Source organism: Vombatus ursinus, unplaced genomic scaffold (assembly GCF_900497805.2).
Source record: "Vombatus ursinus unplaced genomic scaffold, bare-nosed wombat genome assembly UNPS02014935.1, whole genome shotgun sequence".
Taxonomy (NCBI): domain Eukaryota; kingdom Metazoa; phylum Chordata; class Mammalia; order Diprotodontia; family Vombatidae; genus Vombatus; species Vombatus ursinus.
In genome coordinates this window covers 4,590,173-4,610,569 of record NW_020954713.1, presented here as the reverse complement: position 1 = coordinate 4,610,569, position 20,397 = coordinate 4,590,173, and the positions used below count along the sequence as shown (strand labels likewise).

General features: G+C 38.0%; 1 protein-coding gene across 8 annotated transcripts in view; it reads left to right on the top strand.

Annotated features, from left to right (window-relative positions):
* Window positions 1-20,397, top strand: part of LOC114029642 (E1A-binding protein p400-like) — a 122,920-nt gene that overhangs the window by 35,048 nt on the left and 67,475 nt on the right. For 7 of the 8 annotated variants that reach the window (XM_027844204.1, XM_027844201.1, XM_027844203.1 and 4 more), the window contains 5 exons: window positions 29-116; window positions 519-626; window positions 4,971-5,374; window positions 5,724-6,020; window positions 20,120-20,305. In XM_027844204.1, coding sequence (XP_027700005.1) covers window positions 29-116; window positions 519-626; window positions 4,971-5,374; window positions 5,724-6,020; window positions 20,120-20,305 — 1,083 coding nt within the window. The remainder of the gene's footprint in view (window positions 1-28; window positions 117-518; window positions 627-4,970; window positions 5,375-5,723; window positions 6,021-20,119; window positions 20,306-20,397) is intronic. The other variant, XM_027844202.1, reaches the window with a different exon arrangement.

The following is a 20,397-nucleotide window of genomic DNA, read 5'->3' as shown; positions in this document are numbered from 1 at the left end:
AATTTATAACGTTTTTGTTTTCTAAAAGCAAATGCACACAGGTTCGCCAGTAGCAGGAACTGTGACTACTTTTGAAATTGAAACATTTAAGAGACAACAAGCAATGACCCAAACAGGTATGTAGCTTTGAACCAACGTACATTTTTTAAACTTGCAAGATGTCAATAACCTAGAATTAAACAACTTTTCCTTTTTAAATCATCTAGTACTTATCATCTCAGAACTTTGCTAGTCATAGTTTCAAGTCTCTTGTTTGAGTCATTATTAAATCTGATTTGTTCTTGTTGTGAATGAAATGGTATAACATCTGCTAGATGTAATACAATTCCTGATGAATCATTTTGGTTATCGGAAGTACATGTTGTCATTGAAATACATTCTCCTGGGTTTGCTGCATGTGTTCTATGAAATTATAGTTTTGTGTACTTATATTAAAAACATTCTAATACAGTATTTGCTTTGTAAAAATAAACCTGCAACTCTCATATGATGCCACAAATGGAATTTAAATATTATAGATTCACCTAAGAGACGTCGGATTGATGTGGGCTGTCATGGGGTGGCCCTTCAGTATCCAGCTGTGACTTCAGGAGTCCCTCTTCAGCAATTAATGCCAACAGCACAAGGTATTCTGTCACCAAAAGCCATGTACATATTTTGTTGTCCAGAAGGTTTCGTGTGGGTGAGTCTAGGACTCTAATTTGGATTTCTAGTTGACTACAGATTCTTATGTATAAGTGAGTACCTAGCATGCTATGCTTATTATATCTGTAGAGCTGGGTGATGGGTTTTCATGGTATATGTACAGACTTAGAAATGGTAACAAGTGCTGATTTCAAACCAGAGTTAGTGAATATCGTAGAAACTTTGGAGGAAAAGTCAAGAATGTGCCTGGCACATGGTAGGAGCTTAAGAAATTACAGTTGACTGACTGACTCATCTATTGGAAAATGGCTCCTGGCCTTATATATTAGTGCCAATTTCCTGTATATATTACATTTTTCAGATATATTAAATGCAAAGATTTTTTTCTCTACTCAGCAGTATTTTTAAAAAAATCTAGTTGCACTGATTTTGTTCATGCTTTTTCCACAATTGTTTTCTTTGTTTTTTTTGTGTTGAGCTCTATTCATTGTTTAGTTCTACTAGCCCAATTTGTGAAAGTACCTTCTGTTGTTTTCTAATTTTTTTATTATGTGGCTATTTATATTTAGTTTGAATATTCATTTGGAACTTATTGTGGTGGTATGTGGTGTTAAGACCACTTCTGCCAACCTGCTTTTTTAGTTTTTCCAATAGTTCTTGTGAAATAAGTTCCTCCCCTAGTATTTATGTGGGCTTATCTGACACTAGGTTGCTATGTTTGCTTGTCTAGCCTCTTCCAGTGATGTATTTTTTTTATTTTTGAAACCAGTGTCAATGAGTTTTAATGATTATTACTTTATAACATAATTTGAAACTTAGTAATGCTTTTGTGCCCTTCATTCCTACTCTTCCCTCTACCTTATCTCTCTTGAGATTCTAGACTTTTGTTCTTCCAAATGAATTTTTGTCATTATTTTATCTAGTTCTTCAAAGTAAAACCTTAGGAAATTGTTTAGTATAGCACCATATTAGTTTAATATCACCATTCTTCTTACATCATTGCAGCTCTACTGTGAGCAATGAATCTCCAGTTATTTAAGTCTTTATTACTATAAGGAGGTATTTAAAATTTTATCTAGAAAAGTCCCGAATATGTCCAGATAGGCTAATTCTCAGATATTTTAGGCATTTCATAATTATTCTGAATGGAATTTTTCTTACTAGTTTGTCCTTTTTTTCCCTTTATATTACTGCATAGAAATGCTGAGGGAAACCTACTAGTATTTTTCCATTGCAAATATGCTAGCTCTTGGTTTTAGGTACTTTTGATTATATTTTAAAGGTTTTTTTTTTAACACAAATGAATATCTTATTTTGTTAAAAATTTTTTCTCCATCATTAATGTATCACATTTTTGTTTATGTTATTAATTATGTTAATTATTTTTCTGAGTTGAACTATCCTTGCATCTCTGTTATGAATCCAGCTTAGTTGTCATGAATTTTGAAAAGTATATATTGCTATAATTTCTTTGCTAAAATTTTATTTCAAATGGTTCATCATTAATGAAGTTAGTCTATAGTTCTTACTCTCTGCTTTGTCTCTTCTTGATTTGGGTATCAGGACAATATTTGTCTCATAAAATGATTTTGATGGAATGCCTTATTTCTCTATTTTTGAGAATAATTTTTGTAATATAGGTAAACATGGTTCTTTCAATGTTTGATAGAATTTGCTTGTTAAATTTATTTGGACCAGAGTATTTTTTTTCATTGGGGACTAATATTCCCTCAACTTCCTAACCATCTTTTTTTCTCCAGTATCTCTCCTTTCCCAATCTATTTCTTCTGTTTCAAATGTTCCCTTTTCCAGCTCTAGCTTTCTTCTCAAGGCTCATTTCAAATGCAGTCTCACCTATGGAACTTTCCCTGATCCTATAGCTAGAAATAATTTTCCCCTTTTCCCAACTACCATGGATAGCATTTTATACTTTATTTATTCCATTTTTGTTTTACATCTCGTGTTGAAGTTATTTCTGTAATGACTCATCTCTCCTATTAGATTCTAAACTGTATGAAGGTAGGATCATGTTTTTTTTTTGTGTATCATCTAGGTATTCATACAACACCTAGCATATAATCTACACTTGATAAATGTCTATAGAATGAACTAAGGAGTTCAGATTTTTAAAAAGACATTCAGAAGAGATGGAAGGAGAAGCAGAAATAACCAAAGATGAATCCAACAGGGCACACACTTGTAGGAATAATGTCAATAACTCTAATGCCTGATCAAGCTAATGTTCACCAAAAATGTTAAAAATTTTAAAAGGGGCATTTTTAGCTGTTTTTGGAGCAAGAAGAATACATCGATTCCTGGTAGAATTCTGTGATGGACTCTTACACAAATGATTTGTGAATACTTAAAAAAGAAAGGTTAAAAGGAATCTCACAGTAAAAAAATCTTATTTCTTTAAAATTTATTAGACTTTTGGATTCGTTATTACATGGGTAGAGCTACAGGTAGTATAACTATCTTGGTATGATTAGAGACCTTGATTTTAGCAAAGCATTTGACAAATTTGACAAATTCAAATTTTTGTGGATATGGTGGAGAGCTGAGTGGTAGTCTGGGTAGGTGCATTTGTAACAGGGTGAACCAACCATAAGTTACGGAGTATTGATTAATGGAGGTAAGTTTCTGGAGGCTTTATTCTTGGCCCCTGTTCTGTCTAACATTTTCCTTAATGTTGATGAAAATATAGAAAGAATACTTATTCATTTGCATATGACACAAAGCTGGTAGGAATAATTAAGACATTAGATAACAAAATGAAGATTTAGAAAGACTTCTATAGAAGGGAATAATAGGCCCAAGTTAACAAGATACAGTTTAACAGAGATAAATATAAAGTCTTGCATTTGGATTCAAAGAATCAATTTCACAAAAACAGGATTGAGCAGTTATGACTTAACAATTTATTTGGAAAAATATCTGAGTATTTTCATTTCATTGGCAGAAACCCATTTTAAGCCTACACTGCTGTGGCTGCTAAAAAAAACCCCAAAGAAACAGCTAATGTAACTGTAGGCTGCATTAAGATAACTGTAGTGTTTATTTCAAGAAAGATAGTAGTTCCGCTGTATTTGGCTTAATAATTTATAGTACTAGGCACCATATTTTAAGGAACATTAAAAAATCAGTGTGTACCTGGAGGAAACCAGTGAGCAGGATGGTGAGAGATCTAGAAAAACCATGTTATGCAGAATGGTTGAATGAACTAGGCGTATTTAGCCACAAAAAGGGAAGAGGGAGAAACTGATAGTATTCCTGTTGGCGTAAACTCATCAGAAAGCAGATTTTGTTACAATATGAGTAACAGGATGGGATGTTTTGTAAGATAATGAGCTTCCCATCACTGAAAGTATCTAATCAGAGTCTGTAAATTACTACGTAAATACAGGGTGTTCCAAAGCTTCTTAAAAGCTTGCAACCTGCACCAAGACCTTTGGAACATCCGGTATAACCTATTCAGTATTTCAAAAGCTCTCTGGTTTCACCACTGTGACTATTTTTTCCAGCAGTGCAGATTGTAACCCCTATCTACCTGTTCAATAGACAATTTTATGACTTTACTGCATCAAAAGAATTTATTACTTAGCTAACTTTCTGATATTAGGCTTCTCTAAAATTAGCTAGGTTTGTCCTCAGCAGACATAGAGTCTGATGTCAGATCCATACATGAGGACATTCTTTTTTGGCAGTTTGTGAGCTTGTGCTTGAGAGCTCGTGCTCCATTGTCTTAGCTTTTGAAAATTCCAGGTGTCACCTCCATCCCACCATGGGTCACCTGACTCAGACCAAAAGATCTGGAGCTATCAGCATTGTTATTATTCTGACATATTGCTGGAGTTTGGAAGCCCTAAGGTTCTTCTCTATCTCTGTGATTGTGTTGATTTAGGATGAAGTTTGGAATTCAAAAGTAAATTAAGCATTCATAGGCAATAAATGTTGTGTAAGGTAAAATGTAATAATATTTCAAATCAGCTACTTTTAAAAGTCACTGAAAGAACTGAGCAAAAAGACTCATGTTGTTTGTTGTGATATTTATAGCTCATTGTTCATAGATTTTTAGAACTAGAAGGGATTTTAGAGGCCATCTAGTCCAACCATTTTACAGATGAGGAAACTGAGACCCAGATAGGTTAAATGACTTGCTCACATAATACAGTTTTGACAGGTTTTCTAAAGCGATATAATCTTTGGGTATAATGTATTAAAATCCTCAAGTATTTCCTCTTTTCCTGCCTAATATTTTCTCAGATGAATTTCCATTGAACTAGGGCATTTTTAAAATTGCTATTTGATTTCTTCTGGGTTTGCAGGCGGAATGCCTCCCACTCCTCAAGCTGTACAGCTCACTGGACAGAAACAAAACCAACAGCACTATGATCCATCCAAAGGTCCTCCCGTGCAGAATGCTGCAAGTCTACATACTCCTCCACCTCAGCTTCCTGGGCGGCTGCAGCCTGCCAATGCTCCGGGCACATCCCTGCCATCAACCCTGCAGATCTCACAGCAGCCCCAGCAGCAGATGATGGAGACCCAGCCCCAGCCCCAGCCCCCAATTCTGGTGAAGACCCAGCCACCCAACCTACCCCTTCCTGCTGCTCCAGCCAGCCAGCCCCCAGCACCCCTTCTCCAGCCTCACATGCCAGCACTCCACGTCCAGATGCAAGGACAGCCACCCGCACAAGTCTCTCAATCTCAGGCTACAGTACAGCAGCAGGTATTCAGTGATTTTGGTTTTACTACATCAAATTATAATCTAATAATGAAATGTTTACTTCAAATACACAGAACCTTATTTTTATTTGCTAGATTTGTGGGTGTTCTTAGTTACATGTGATAAGCTAAATGATCATCTGTGTGATCATTTCCCTTGTGTTCACCTGCAAGGAACTGGACTTTTTTGTTGTAGTGCTTTTAACTATAAACACTTTTTTGAAATTAAATTGTCAGATTTATAACTTGAGACTGCTTGGTCTGCAACCTCTAGTGGGATGTAAATGTTAAAATGTTATCTGATTTCAGTATAGCTTTTTATATTCATGAGTAACAAAATGTTTCCCGGACAGACTGTTTCACTGCTGCGACCATCTGTAGATCTTGCACAGGCTGCTCAGCATCTTCTGGCAGATTCTCTGCTTTTCTCATCTCTTCCACCATCAGTTTCTTCAGGCACGGCACTACCCTCTGTATATCCTTTGCAGACAAATAGAACTTCCCCAGAAACCAAATCCTTATCCCCAGTTGTTTCCAAGCCCCCAGGTTTAGCTGTAGCTACAGCACCAACAATTCAGACCCCAATCCAGAATGCAGTGGACCTACCCCCGGAGAGTTCCCAGGACAAGCTTGCTGAGCAAATAAAACTGGTAAGAACTATTTTTCTTGTCATTTATATTTAAGCGATTTTGTAAGAGGTTTAAATTGATTGGAAAAATCAGACTGTGACTATATTTGCTATAGAGATTGTTGGGAGAAAGTTGCTTTGTAAACAATTGATATGGAAATATGAGCTGGCATTATCAATGATAATAATATACTACTTGCTTAGGGCCCACAAGTTGAAAAGCTGTGTATGAGGTGCTTAAGGATACATGATAAGTCAGAGATACAGTTTTTATCATCAAAGAGTCTAATACTCAGCAAGAGAAATGATACAATCAAAGTAGCCAATAGAAATATGTACCAACCTTGGCATTCTTCAGTGGAACTGTGGTCCTACTGATGTGGCCTTTCCCTTCAGCAGTGCAGACTGTGATCCATTGGTGTCTTTTTAACTCTGCAGGTATTGCCCTGGTTCTCTCCTAGATTCCTTGCTTTGGTAAGGGGACAAGTGAGTGGAGTTGAATAATGTTAGTCTTTTAGTTGAATTAATTCACTTATATTTATTTATTTATTTATATTTTTGGTGAGGCAGTTGGGGTTAAGTGACGTGCCCAGAGTCATACAGCTAGTAAGTGTTATGTGTCTGAGACTGGGTTTGAACTCAGGTCCTCCTGACTCCAGGGTGAGTGCTGTATCCACTGGGCCACCTGGCTGCCCCCAATTTACTTATATTTATAATGAAACAGGTTCTTACATAGGCTGCCTTGATAGCCCTTGTTACCCAGGATAAGTGAGCAAAGTGCTGAGATTATGTCAGAGAACTTGAACTTGAAGAGACCTCAGAGAGGTGTTTCTACCCATTCCCTTCCACTTGCATGGAAGGACAAGAGGACCCGAGAGTTTACTTAATTTGCCCAAACCCACCCCTCTAGTTAGTGGAAGAGCTGGAGCTAGAGCCAGTGGTCCAGGCTTCTATCTAACGTCTTTTCTAGGCATTGTTTAGGTTGACCTTGTGTTTGATTGGTCATCGATTCGTAGTATTATGGAATGTCACAGTAGAGGTCTTTCAGGCCCAGAAAGTTCTTGTGGCCTGTCCAGATTGGCCCAGAGACTTAGTGATGGGGCCGGACTCCAGCTCCTGATCTCAGAATTTCCTGTGGATGTTCTTTCCTCCTTTGAGACTTGAAGCTTCCTTCTTTATAGTAGATCTATGCGAAACCCCCCGCTCCCCCTACAAACTTCCTAATAAATAGGGCTGTGTTAAGTGGAAGGGGATGCCTTGAGTGAGGTGGGGCTTACCCTCATTGAAGTGTTCAGGTACAGGCTGTATGATCACTTCTTAGCTAGTTTCAGGCATAGATTGCAGTAGATGCCGTGAAGGTATTTTCAATTCTGAAATTCTTGGATTCTGCAACTTTGGATTGCTGTTAAGAATGTTAAGGACTTCCAGTGTCAAGGTGCCAGAGTGAGGAAGGAAGCCCCTGAAGCCGTCCCAAATTTCCCTCTAAACAACCAGAAAACCACCTCAGAATTGATCTAGGTGCAAGGAAGCAGCTTACCAGCCATGCGGGAAAGGTCTGTCTTACTGGGGTGGGAGGGAAGCAAGGTCCAAGAGCAGCAGCAGCAGCCATCCTCATAGCAGAGGGCCTGCAGCAAGGTTCAAAACCCGGGGCAATCCACCAGCCCCTAGCAGCCCCCTAGGCAAGTGAGCAGTTTGTGCAGCACAGCAAAGCCCCACCCCCAGCACAAGCCTTGACCCCATTGCTGACCAGTAGTGAAGTCCTGCCCTGGGGCTGGCCAACAGCGAGACCCCGACCCTGGAACCTACCAGCAGAGAGGCCCTGTTTCCAAAGCAACCCAGAAGCAGGGCCCCACCCCTGGGGCAGACCAGAAATAAGATCCTTCTTTCAGGGCCAGATACCAGAAAGACTCTGTTACCATAATAATCTAGCATCAAGGCTTCCCACCCCTGGAGCAGGTCAGCAGCTAAACCCCACACCCAGGGGAAGCCAACAGAGAGACCTCACCTCCCAGTACAAGTCAGAAGGGAAGCCTATCCTCCAGAGAAAGCAAACAGCTAAGCCTTGAAGCCCAGTGAAAGCTAGCAGTAAGACCCAGAGCCCCAGCACAAAAAGCTGGGGACAGTGCAGGATCAGAGCCCAGCTCTCACATAAAAACACCAAGACACGAAAAACCAAAGTGAAACAAAACAAAACAAAACAAAACCCCAGAAAAAAATGAGCAAAACCAAAACAGAACAAAACAAGAAAAGAGCTTGACTATAGAAAGTTACTGTGGTGATAGGGAAGATCAAGGCATAAACTTAGAAGAGGACAGTTGTGTCAAAGTGGCTACATCTGAAGCCTCAAAGAAAAAATAATTTGGTTTCAGGGCCAAAAAGAATTCCTGGAAGAGCTTAGAAAGGATTTTAAAAAGCAAATTAGAGAAGTAGAAGAAAAATTGGGAAAAGAAATGAGAGTAATACAAGAGAATAATGAAAAAAGAGTCAATAGCATGGGAAAAGATATACAAAAATTTACCAAGGAAAATTACTCCCTAAAAAATGGAATTGGCCAAATGGAAAAGGAGGTACAAAAGCTCACTGAAGAAAATAATTCCTTAAAAATTAGAATTGAACTAGTGGAAACTAATGACTCTATGAGACATTAAGATACAATGAAACAAAATAAAAAAAGTAAAAAAATAGAAGAAAATGTGAAATTTCTCATTGGAAAAACAACTGACCTAGAAAATAGATCCAGGAGAGATAATATAAGAATTATTGGACTACCTGAAAGCCATGATCAAAAAAAGCCTGAACAACATCTTTCAAGAAATTATCAAAGAAAACTGCCCTGATATATTAGAAGCAAAGGCAAAATAGAAATGGACAGAATCCTCTGATCATTGCCTGAAAGAGATCCCAAAATGAAAACTCCCAGGAACATCATAGCCAAATTCCAGAGCTCACAGATCAAAGACAAAGTATTGCAAACAGCCAAAAAGAAACAATTTAAATATCATGGAGCTACAGTCAGGATTACACAGGATTTGGCAGCTTCCACATTAAAGAACTGGAAGGCTTGGAATATGATATGCCAGAAGGCAAAGGAGTTAGGATTACAACCAAGAATCACCTGCCCAGCAAAATTGAATATAATCTTTCAAGGGAAAAAGTAAATGTTTAAGGAAATAGTGGACTTTCAAGCATTTCTAATGAAATCATCGATACTAAACATATATGCACCAAATGGTATAGCATCTAAATTTTTGAAGCAGAAGTTGAATGAGTTACAGGAGGAAATAGATAATAGAACTATATTAGTGGGGGACCTCAACTTTCCCCTCTCAGAACTAGATAAATCTAACTAAAAAATAAATAAGAAATAAGTTTAGGAGGGGAGTAAAATTCTGGAAAGATTAGATGTGATAGATCTCTGGAGAAAATTGAATGGGAATAGAAAGGAATATACCTTTTTCTCAGTGGTGCATGGCACCTACACAAAAAAATGACAATGTATTAGGACATAAAAACCTCACAACCAGATGCAGAAAGGCAGAAATAGTAAATGCATCCTTTTCGGATCATAATGCAATAAAAATTACATTCAATAATGGATAATAGAGAGATTAAAATTAATTGGAAATTAAATAATCTAATCCAAAAAAAACCAAGAAGGTCAAAGAACAAATCATAGAAACAATTGATAATTTCATTAAAGAAAATGACAGCAGTGAGACAGCATACCAGAATTTATGGGATGCAGCCAAAGAGGTACTTAGAGGTAAATTTATGTCTCTAATTGCTTACATCAGTAAAGTAGAGAAAAAGCAGATCAATGAATTGGGTATGCAACTTAAAAAAAAAAACTTGAAAAAGAACAAAATAAAAATCCCCAATTAAACACCAGATTGGAAATTGTGAAAATCAAAGGAGAGATTAATAAAATTGAAAGCAAGAAAACCATTGAACTAATAAATAAAACTAGAAACTGGTTTTATGAAAAAGCCAATAAAATAGATAAACCATTGGTTAATTTGATTAAAAAAAGGAAAGAAGAAAACCAAATTACTAGTATCAAAAATGAAAGGGATGAATTCACCACCAGTGAAGAGGAAGTTAAGACAATTCTTAGGAGGTATTTTGCTCAATATATGCCAATAAATTTGACAGTCTAAATGAAATGGATGAATATCTACAAAAATATAAATTACCCAGATTAACTGAAAAAGAAATAAAGTACTTAAATAAACTAATCTTAGAACAAGAAATTGAGCAAGCCATCAATGAACTTCCTAAGAAAAAATCCCTAGGACCAAATGGATTCACAAGCAAATTCTTCCAAACATTTAAAGAACAATTATTAATCCCAATATTATATAAACTATTTGGAAAAATAGGCAAAGAAGTCCTACCAAATTCCTTTTAAAACACAAATATGGTGCTGATACCCAAACCAGGAAGAGCCAAAACAGAGAAAGAAAATTATAGACCAATTTTCCTAATGAATATTGATGCAAAGATTTTAAATAAAATACTAGCAAAGAAATGACAGCAATATATCACAAAGATCATACACTATGACCAAGTAGGATTTATAACAGGAATGCAGGATTGGTTGAATATTAGGAAAACTATCAGCATAATTGACCATATCAATAACAAAACCAGCAGAAATCATATGATTATCTCAATAGATGCAAAGAAAGCCTTTGATAAAATACAGCATCCATTCCTATTAAAAACACTAGAGAACATAGGAATAAATGAAGCTTACCTTAAAAGGATAAGTAATATTTATGTAAAATCATCGGCAAGCATTATCTGTAATGGGGATAAGCTAGATGCCTTCCCAGTACAATCAGGGGTGAAGCAAGGATGCCCATTATCACCTCTGTTGTTTAATATTATATTAGAAATGTTAGCTATAACAATGAGAGAGGAAAAAGAAATGAAAAGAATTAGAATAGGCGATGAGGAAATAAAACTCTCAGTCTTTGCAGATGATATGATGTTATGCTTAGAATGTCCTAGAGTATCAACTAAAAAACTACTTGAAATTATTAACAACTTTAGCAAAGTTGCAGGATACAAAATAAACCCACATAAATCATCAGCATTTCTATATATTACCAACAAAGTCCAGCAGCAAGAGATAGAAAGAAAAATTTAATTTAAAATAACTATAGACAATATAAAATACTTGGGAGTCTACCTGCAAGACAAACCGAGGAACTATATGAACATGACTATAAAACACTTTTCACATAAAGTCAGATCTAAACAATTGGAAAAATATTAACTGCTCATGGGTAGGCTGAGCCAATATAATAAAAATGACAGTTCTACTTAAATGAATCTATTTATTCAGTACCAAACCAAAGTATCAAAAATTATTTTATAGAGGTAGAAAAAATAATAATAACAAAATTCATCTGGAAGAACAAAAGGTCAGGGATATCAAGGGAATCAATGAAAAAAATGTGAAAGAAGGTGGTATAGCCATACCAGATCTCAAACTGTATTATAGAGCAATAATTATCAAAACAGTCTGGTACTGGCTAAGAAATAAAATAGTGGATCAGTGGAATAGATTGGGTACAAATTATATTATAGTAAATGACCATAGTAATCTAGTATATGATGAACATAACGATCCAAGCTTTTGGAACAAAAACTCATTATTTGACAAAAATTGCTGGGAAAACTGGGAAAATTGCCAGTATGGCAGAAACTAGGTATGGACCAACATTTCATACCATATACCAAGATAAGGTCAAAATGGGTACATGATTTATACCTAGTGATACCATAAGCTAATTAAGAGAGCATAGAATAGTTTATCTGTCAGATTTATGGATAAGGGAAGAATTTAGGACTAAAGAATATATAGAGAGCATTAAAAATGTAAAATAGATAATTTTGATTATATAAAATTAAAAAGTTTTTGTAGAAACAAAATCAATGCAACCAAAATTATAAGGAAAGCAGAAAAGAGTAGAAAATATTTGGAACAAGTATCTCTGATAAACACCTCATTTCTCAAATATATAGAGAACTGAGTCAAATTTATAAAAATACAAGCCATTCCCCAATTGATAAATAGTCAAAGGACATTAACAGTCAGTTTTCAGAAGAAAAAACCAAAGCTATCTGTAGTCATGAAAAAATGTTCTAAATCACTATTGATCAGAGAAAAGCAAATTGAAACAACTCTGTGGTACCACCTCACACCTATCAGAGTGGCCAATATGACAAAAAAAGAAAATGTTGGATGTTGGAGGGGGTGTGGGAAAACTGGGACACTGTTGGTGGAGTTGTAAACTGATCCAACCATTCTGGAGAGCAATTTAGAACTATGCCCAAAGGGCTATAAAACTGTGCAAACCCTTTGATCCAGCAATACCACTGCTAGGTCTGTATTCCAAAGACATCTCCCCAAAAAGGGAAAAGGATCTATTTGTACAAAAATATTTATGGCGGCTCTTTTTGTGGTGACTAAGAGTTGGAAATCAAAGGATATCCATCAATTGGAGAATGGCTAAACAAGCTGTGGTATATGATTGTGGTGGAATATTATTGTGATATAAGAAATGATAAGCAAGATGAAAAACATGGAAAGACTTACATGAACTGATGCATAGGGAAGTGAACAGAACCAGAAAGTTGTACACAGTAATAGCAATGTTATTTGATGATGAATTGTGAATAACTTAGCTATTCTCAGCAATACAATAATCTAAGACAATCCCAAAGGACTAATGATAAAGCATACTATCCGCCTCCAGAGAAAGAACTGATATTGATTGAACACAGACTGAAGCATGCTATTTTCACCTTCTTTCTTTCATTTTTTCTTTTATTTGAGTCTTCTTGTACAAAATAACTAATATGGAAATGTTTCACATAATTGCACATGTTTGCTTACCATATGAGGGAGGGATAGACTTGGGAACTCAAAACTTTAAATAAAAAAGCCTTGTAGACCTTAAAAAAAGAGAATTTTACACAAAATACCGCCAGCATTAAAGTGTCAGGAGGGCTGAAGTGCCATTCTATAGAGCCTTGATGATCCCATGATCTTCCCTTTTATCATAATTTTGTCACCTTGGAATAGCCATAAAATATTGTCTTAAAATAAATATTGTTATAACCAGTGTGAAGCCCAGCATTTAAAGGGAAAAGTTAAACTACTTGCTTCAAAAGCCAAAGCTTTATGATGTGGGTACCATAATTTTATTGGTATTAAGTCTTCAGGATACTTTAAATTAATAGCTCCATTAACTGTTATTTTCAGAGTTAGAAAAGGAAAAGTTAGTGGGTTTTTATCTTATAGTCCAGTGCTGAGATCAAGCATTTTACTCATTTATAAACCTTGGAGTTGTTTTGCTTTTCTCTTATTAGTGATTTGGAGCATTCTTTCATATGGTTGTGAATAGACTACAATTCTCCTTTTGAGAATTCTTTGTTTAGGGTTGGCCTGTGGTGGCCCTTCCTGCTTTTGTACCACCACACATGATTTTTACATTGTTTAAATAGAGTAAAACTTTATTTAAAATAACATTTTATATACAATAAAACGTTATTTAAAAATGCAAAAAAAATTCTTAGCTCAAGGGGCGTAAAAAAAACACACTGGATCTGTCCATAGTCATGTTTCATCGACCCCTGCTTTTAGACCATTTTCTGTTAGGGAACTGTAATAAATACTTTAGTGGAATGAGCACTGGACGAGAAATCAGAACACCTAGGTGTTCACTAAGTTCACACTTCAGCACTAATTAGTGTTGGACTTTGAACTGATTGTTTAACTTCTCTGTTCCCCAATTCAATATTTGTGAAATAGGGATAACAATTTCATCTATGTCCTAGGATTTTTATGAAAATCAGGAATGACCTATAGGCAGCATGGTACAGTACTAAATTTGGAGTCAGAAGACCTAGGTTCAAATGCTGGCTTTACCACTCCCAAATTATGTGTGTGACATTGGGCAAGCCATTTAATTAACCTCATTGGACTTCAGTTTCCTCATCTGTAAAATGAGTTGGCTATATAAGATGATGGCTCAAGTCTCTCTGATCCTATGCTAAAGGTTTTGGAAAGTAACATTACTATACAAATCCTGGTATTCGTTTTTCTTTTTTTTTTCTTTTTTGGCGAGGCAGTCCGGGTTAAGTGACTTGCCCAAGGTCACATAGCTAGTAAGTGTTGAGGTTCTGAGGCTGGATTTCAACTCAGGTCCTCCTGACTCCATGGCTGGTACTCTATCCACTGTGCCACCTAGCTGTCCCTCTGGCATTCATTTCTTCAGGAAATTCATTATGTGGGAGTCACTGTGCTAGGTACAGAGCGTACAAAGACCAAAGTGAAATAATGTCTGTCCTGAGTCAGCAATCAATCAGCAAATATTTATTAAGTGACTGGTGGTGACTACTCTGTACTAGGCGCTGTGCTATGTGCTGGAGAGACAAATACAATGAAAGGAAAAAGTCTCCACTCATGAGAAGCTTACATGAATGAAGAGGCAACAGCATCTCTCAGCTGTGGAAGGAATTTCCATGCTTTTGGATGTTAAGAGCCCTATGCTTGGAGCACCAGCTGTGGCTGGGTCCCTTGATGCTGTCCCATACTTGCTGAGTGGTCTGGGTCTAGTCCCTTCCCTTGGCTTGCTGAACCTCAGTTGCTTCACTGATAAGACAAAGGGGTTTGTGTTCTTCAGTTAAGGAAGTGAATTGTTGGTTCTATTTTATAAAATGCATATGTAATAACCAAAGAGAAAATAGATGAAAAATTCAGGAAACATGACAGGCCTGGCCCAGAGGCATGAAATGACAATGATGGGGGCCTTCAGTGATCCACACATCTGCTGGAACACTTTGTTTCAAAAGCAGAAAAACTATTAATCTCCTCTCTTGTCTTAGTGGTAATTTCCTCCTTCAAAAAGTAGAGAAACCAACACAGGGAAATTTTCTTTTGAATCTGATTTGTACCAAAGAGAAAAACTGGCTACTAGAGTGGAGTGGAAATGAGGGGAAAGTGACCACTCCCTCTTCAAATTTACAACAGAGAAGGGGAGAGCTTAATTTAGGTTGACATGTGCCCTAGGTTTTAGGAGAGTAGATTTCAGAGGCTTCTGAGGAAGCACAGGTAGGATGCCATGGACCAAGATTGTAATCAGCCCAAGAGGGATGGAATGTTCACCTGCACCAGGTGAATATCATTCTTGGTTGCTGAACCAACACTGGTTGATGTGTCTGTTGCACCCTGGTGATTGAATTTTGAAGGACTGAAAAAGAAGAGAGGTACCACGGGACCAGAGAAGGCATCCTGATTCCTCTCCCCACCTCCTTTTTTTTTTTTTTTGTAAAGGAAGATGGAAACTGAAATACTGGCCAATTAGCTTGGTTTTGATTCCTAGTAAAATTTTAGAATGCATTATTGAAGAGATGTTTACTGAGCATCTAGGAGAGGAATCAGTGATCACGAGAGCCAGCATGGCTTCATCAAGAACAGGCCATGACATACCAATCTTATTTCCTATTTCAAAGTTACCAAATTGGTAGATTGCTGTATTGCTATAGTTATGGTTTACCTTGATTTTTAGAAAATGATGATAATAAAAGTAGCAGCATTCATAGAGCACTTTAAGGATTGCAAAGTGCTTCACAAATACCAGACATCTCATAAGTCTTACTGTAGTTTTAAGCTATTAGAGCTTAAGACTCAGAACACCTGTTTCTATGGCATTAGGAGGCACCTTGCAGGAGAGAAATCTGTCTCCTATCACCTGTATTTGGTCTGCAGAGGGCGGTGTCTTACCCCCAATGCAGAGTTAGAATTAGAGCCTCCCCTTTCTTTGGCAATCATCCTTCAGAGTAAAGCAAAGAAAGCCCTTCTCCTCCCTTGTCACTGGTTCAGAACTTTCACCACTTTACACATCTCTGGACCAGAGGTCTGTGGGCAGTTGGCAGGCTCTATATTAATCTGCAGAACACAATCACATTTATGGAGGGGTAGAAGGGATTCATTTGAAATGAGTGCTTCGTTCTTAGGAATCTGTTTGGATTCTAGACTTTGAGGGGCTTTGACTATCCCTATAATTTGTAGCTTTCCATTTTCCCTAAATGAAGATGGATGCAGAGCCAAGAGAAGGTGGGCCCCAGTTCCCAGGGACTTAACTCTTGTCTCTGTTTTGCTCATGGATTTTGTTTTGGAATTGAGATTCTTTTGACATTAGACTGGAGGCCAAGTCATAATTGTACATTCCACCCCCCTCCCCAAAAGCTACAAGTATTTGGTTGATTCATGGCTTATTTATTTTTCCATTTATCCTTTTGGGCAATATTAACTGCTTCCTATGGGCTGGTCCTAGAAGTTGATCCCTTTTATTAAAGCTCAAATACAGAAAAGGTCTTTTGGTTCTCATGTTAATCTTACTGCAGTTCCCCTTTCCTTAAACTCTACAGACCTGGCAGACTGCATTTTCTATCTGGGATTCCAGAATGGAAAACCAGAGGCTTTGGGGAATGTGACTGAAATAAATAGTTCCCTAAGATGTTTAAACCCTTCCTCTGCTCCCTGCCTAACTATTGGAGCAGGTGGAGAGATGCTTGGAAGCTTGATAATCATCTGGCCAAGTGGGATTCTTGAAAGGGAAGCCTCCTCCTCAGTGTTAGAGGGCATTGGTTCTTGAAACTGGAGTTACTCAACATCCCAGGTTTGGAAGACTTCATGAATCAAGCAAGTGTGGCATACCCATTCTAGCTCCCATGTTCCTTCCCTGCTCTTTAGTCCTGATCTTAAAAACAAATCTACTTGTGCCAAGGGTAATTTACTTAAAACTATGGGAATAGCCCCACCCTAAACTAGAGATCAGATTAGATGAGCAGGATGAATGGCCCATCCCACTTACTAACTTTCCTATGTCTGTGTTAGTATCACCAGGCATTGGTGGTCCAGAGTCTTTCCTTCACCTCAAAATGGAATCCATCTATTTCTACGTTGGTGAAGCCGCCCTTTTCCTGACGGGGGTGAGGTAGGCTTTGAAGATGTCTTGGAGAACCCAAAGGACACTTGCATGTTGGATGCCCATTTTAAACTTCTTTTTAATAATCTTTTATAAAGAAAATGCTTGTTTCCCTTGCCTAGTCCAACTGACCCCCTTATTCTCTTGCTCCTTTCTTTTCAGTGCCATTTTGAATCAAAAAGCTATGGCTAGCAGAAGTTGTGCTGAGACCACCTCCCTTGCTCCTGGCCACCTCCTTACCCACTTATCTTTCCCACTCCCTTCCTTTTCATTATCATTCTGTTTTTTTTTTTTTTTTTTTTTTTTTTTTGCTAGGTAATGGGGTTAAATGACTTGCCCAGGATCACACAGCTAGTAAGTGTCAAGTGTCTGAGGCCGGATTCGAACTCAGGTCCTCCTGATTCCAGGGCTGGTGCTCTGTTGACTGTGCCACCTAGCTGCCCCTTCATTATTATTCTGGATGGAAATCAGAGGCTGCCAGCCACAGTCTTTAGGCACTTCTATATAATTCTATGGGTTTTGTGAGTTTTTTCTTTTGTTTTTGCTTTGGTTTTTATTTTAATTGTTCTTCAAAACCAACAGGTATTTGGAAACATAGGAAAACTCTCACCAATGGTTGCTGTTAGTTAGATCAATAAAGATCTTGACTAAAAAAAAATCAAACTCAGAACAACCCTGTCAGGTGGGTGCTATTTATATCCCCTTTTCACCAATAAAGAAACTGAGGCAGGTAGATGTGAAGTGACTTGCTCAGGATCACACAGCTAATATGCGCCTGAATTTAGGTCTTCCTGACTCCAGGTCCAGAACTCTATCCATTGTACTATTCAGTTGCCTCCTAGAAAACGATTTGACAAAGTATCTCACACTATTTCTGTAGGAAAGATGAAGTGCAATGGGCTCTGCAATAGTACAAATGGATGCATTTGGAATGGTTGGACCTAAAAGGTAGTCATTAATGGTTCTGTGTCACCGTGGTGGTCTCTGGTGCAGTGCCAGTGGGATCTGGGCTTGACATTGTGTGGTTTGTTTTTCTTTTAATTAACTCATCCACACAGAATGCACTTGTTAAGGCCTAATAGGTGCAGAGCTCATGCTGATGCCTTCCCCTCTTCTGTCCTTCTTCACCCCTGTCTCAAGTGAAGAGGTGGCTCCTTCTTGCCAAAGCAAACCCCTTGACACGTGCGAGTGATCACATTCCATGTGTGTTCTCCGACAGATTGCCGCCTCTGTCATCCCTGTCCTCCCACTTACCTTCAGTTTCTGTCTGTCTTCTGTTTGTTCCCTTACTTCCTGAAAACACACCTATGCTCAAAAATCCTCTGTTTGATTGATGCGTCCTTGCTAGCTGTCGTCCTATTGCTCTCCTCCCTTTCGGGACTAAACTTGAGAAAACTGTCTGCTTCCAGCACTTCCACTTGCTTTCCTCTTCCTTTCTTTATGACTCTCTGCGGTCTTGCTTCTAGCCTTGTTATTCGTCGGAGACTTTTCTTTCCAAAGTTACCAGTGACCCCTTAATTGCCAAATTTAATGGCCTTTTCTCATCCCTCATCCTTCTTGACCTCTCTCAGCCTTTGACACTATGGACCATCCTCGTCTCCTTGATACTCTCTTCTTCCTAGGTTTTTATGACACTGCTTTTGTGGCTCTCTTCCTATTGTCTCCTTTGCTGATCAACATCCAGGTCACTTCTATTAGCTGTGGATATACCCGAGGCTCTATCTTGGGCCCTTTTCTCTTCTTCTTCTGTACTGTGTATTTCACTTAGAGATCTCATCAGCTATAATAGATTTAATGATCATCTCTCTGCAAATGACTCATAGATCTATTTGTCCAGCCCTAACCTCTTTCCTGACTTTCAGGCTCCTATCTCCAACTGACTATTGGATACCTCAAACTGTATGTCTCATAGCCATCTTAAACTTAACATGTCCAAAACTGAACTCGTTATCTTTCCCTCAAAGCATCCTTTCTCTCTGACTTCCCTATTACAATTGAAGATACCACCGTCCCCCCAGTTCCTCAGACTCACAGCCTGAATGTCATCTTCTCTTCCATACTGTCTCTCAGCCCCCACGTCCAAATAGCTGCCAAGTCCTATTGCTTCTTCCTTCATAGCACGTCTGGTGTCTACCTCCTTCTTTCCTTTGACAGGGGCCACCATTCTGAAAGACCTTGACAGGTTAGAACAGTGGACAGGATTGACTAAGATGAAACGGAGTAGGGATAAATGTAAAGCCTTCTCCTTGGGCTGAAAAAATCACAAGTACAAGATGAGCGAAGGAAGGCATGGTTAGACTTCGTTTGTCTGAAGAAGATCAGAGTGTTTGGGTAGACTTTTAAGCTCAATATGAATCACTAGAATGATATTGTAGGCAGCAAAGTTAACGTGATCTTGGGCTTAATTTTCCTAAGTAAGAGAGTGCTAGTCATATCGTTCTGTACCCCGGTCACACCATATCTATAGTATTCCTTTCTAGAGAATACATTTTAAGAAGGATATTGATAATCTGGAGAACATCCAGATGAGGAAAACAAAATGATGACAGCCATCCAACCCATGCCATAGGAAGATAGGGTGAAAGAACTGGGCATGGTTAACCTGGGGAAGAGAAGAATCCTGAGACTAGATGGTTGTTTTCAAGTGTTTATAAGTCTGTCATGTGGAAGAGCAGTCAGGCTTGTTCTGTTTGGCCTCTGAGGGAGAACCAGGAGAAATAGATGTAAGTTGTAAAAGTGGCAGATTTAGGCTGGATGGAGGGAAAAAATTCCAAGAGTCAGAGCTTCCCCAAAATGGAATGGGCTCCTTGGGAGGCTGGGTATTTGATTTTTTAAGCAAAGGCTGAAGGAGGGCTTGTTGGGTATATTGTAGAGAGTGTCCCCTTTAAAAAAAAGAATTATATGTATTTTTTTTCAATTAGCAAAAATCCATTTTCCCTCCCCTACACTTTCCCAAGTGAGAACAAAAGAAAAACAAAGCCCCTGTTACACACATGTATAGCCAGGCACAATAAATATCTACATTGACCAAAAGTATTCTTTTTCAGGTTCGGGTTGGACTTGATGCTGCTGAGGTCCCTTCCAACTTGGAAAATTCTGTGATTCTGTGTTTTAGGAGAACAACACCCACCAACGAATTGCAGAGTTGAGAAAGGAAGGTTTGTGGTCTCTTAGACGTCTGCCAAAACTTCAGGAGGCCCCGCGTCCAAAGTCTCACTGGGATTATCTCCTTGAAGAGATGCAGTGGATGGCGACAGACTTTGCTCAGGAGAGAAGATGGAAGATGGCTGCGGCCAAGAAGGTATCTTGTTTATCACCAGACTTTGGGGTCACTGCTTCTCTGAAAAACAACCAGCTGGCATTTCACGTCATCTCAGCTGGCCCTCACTGCTG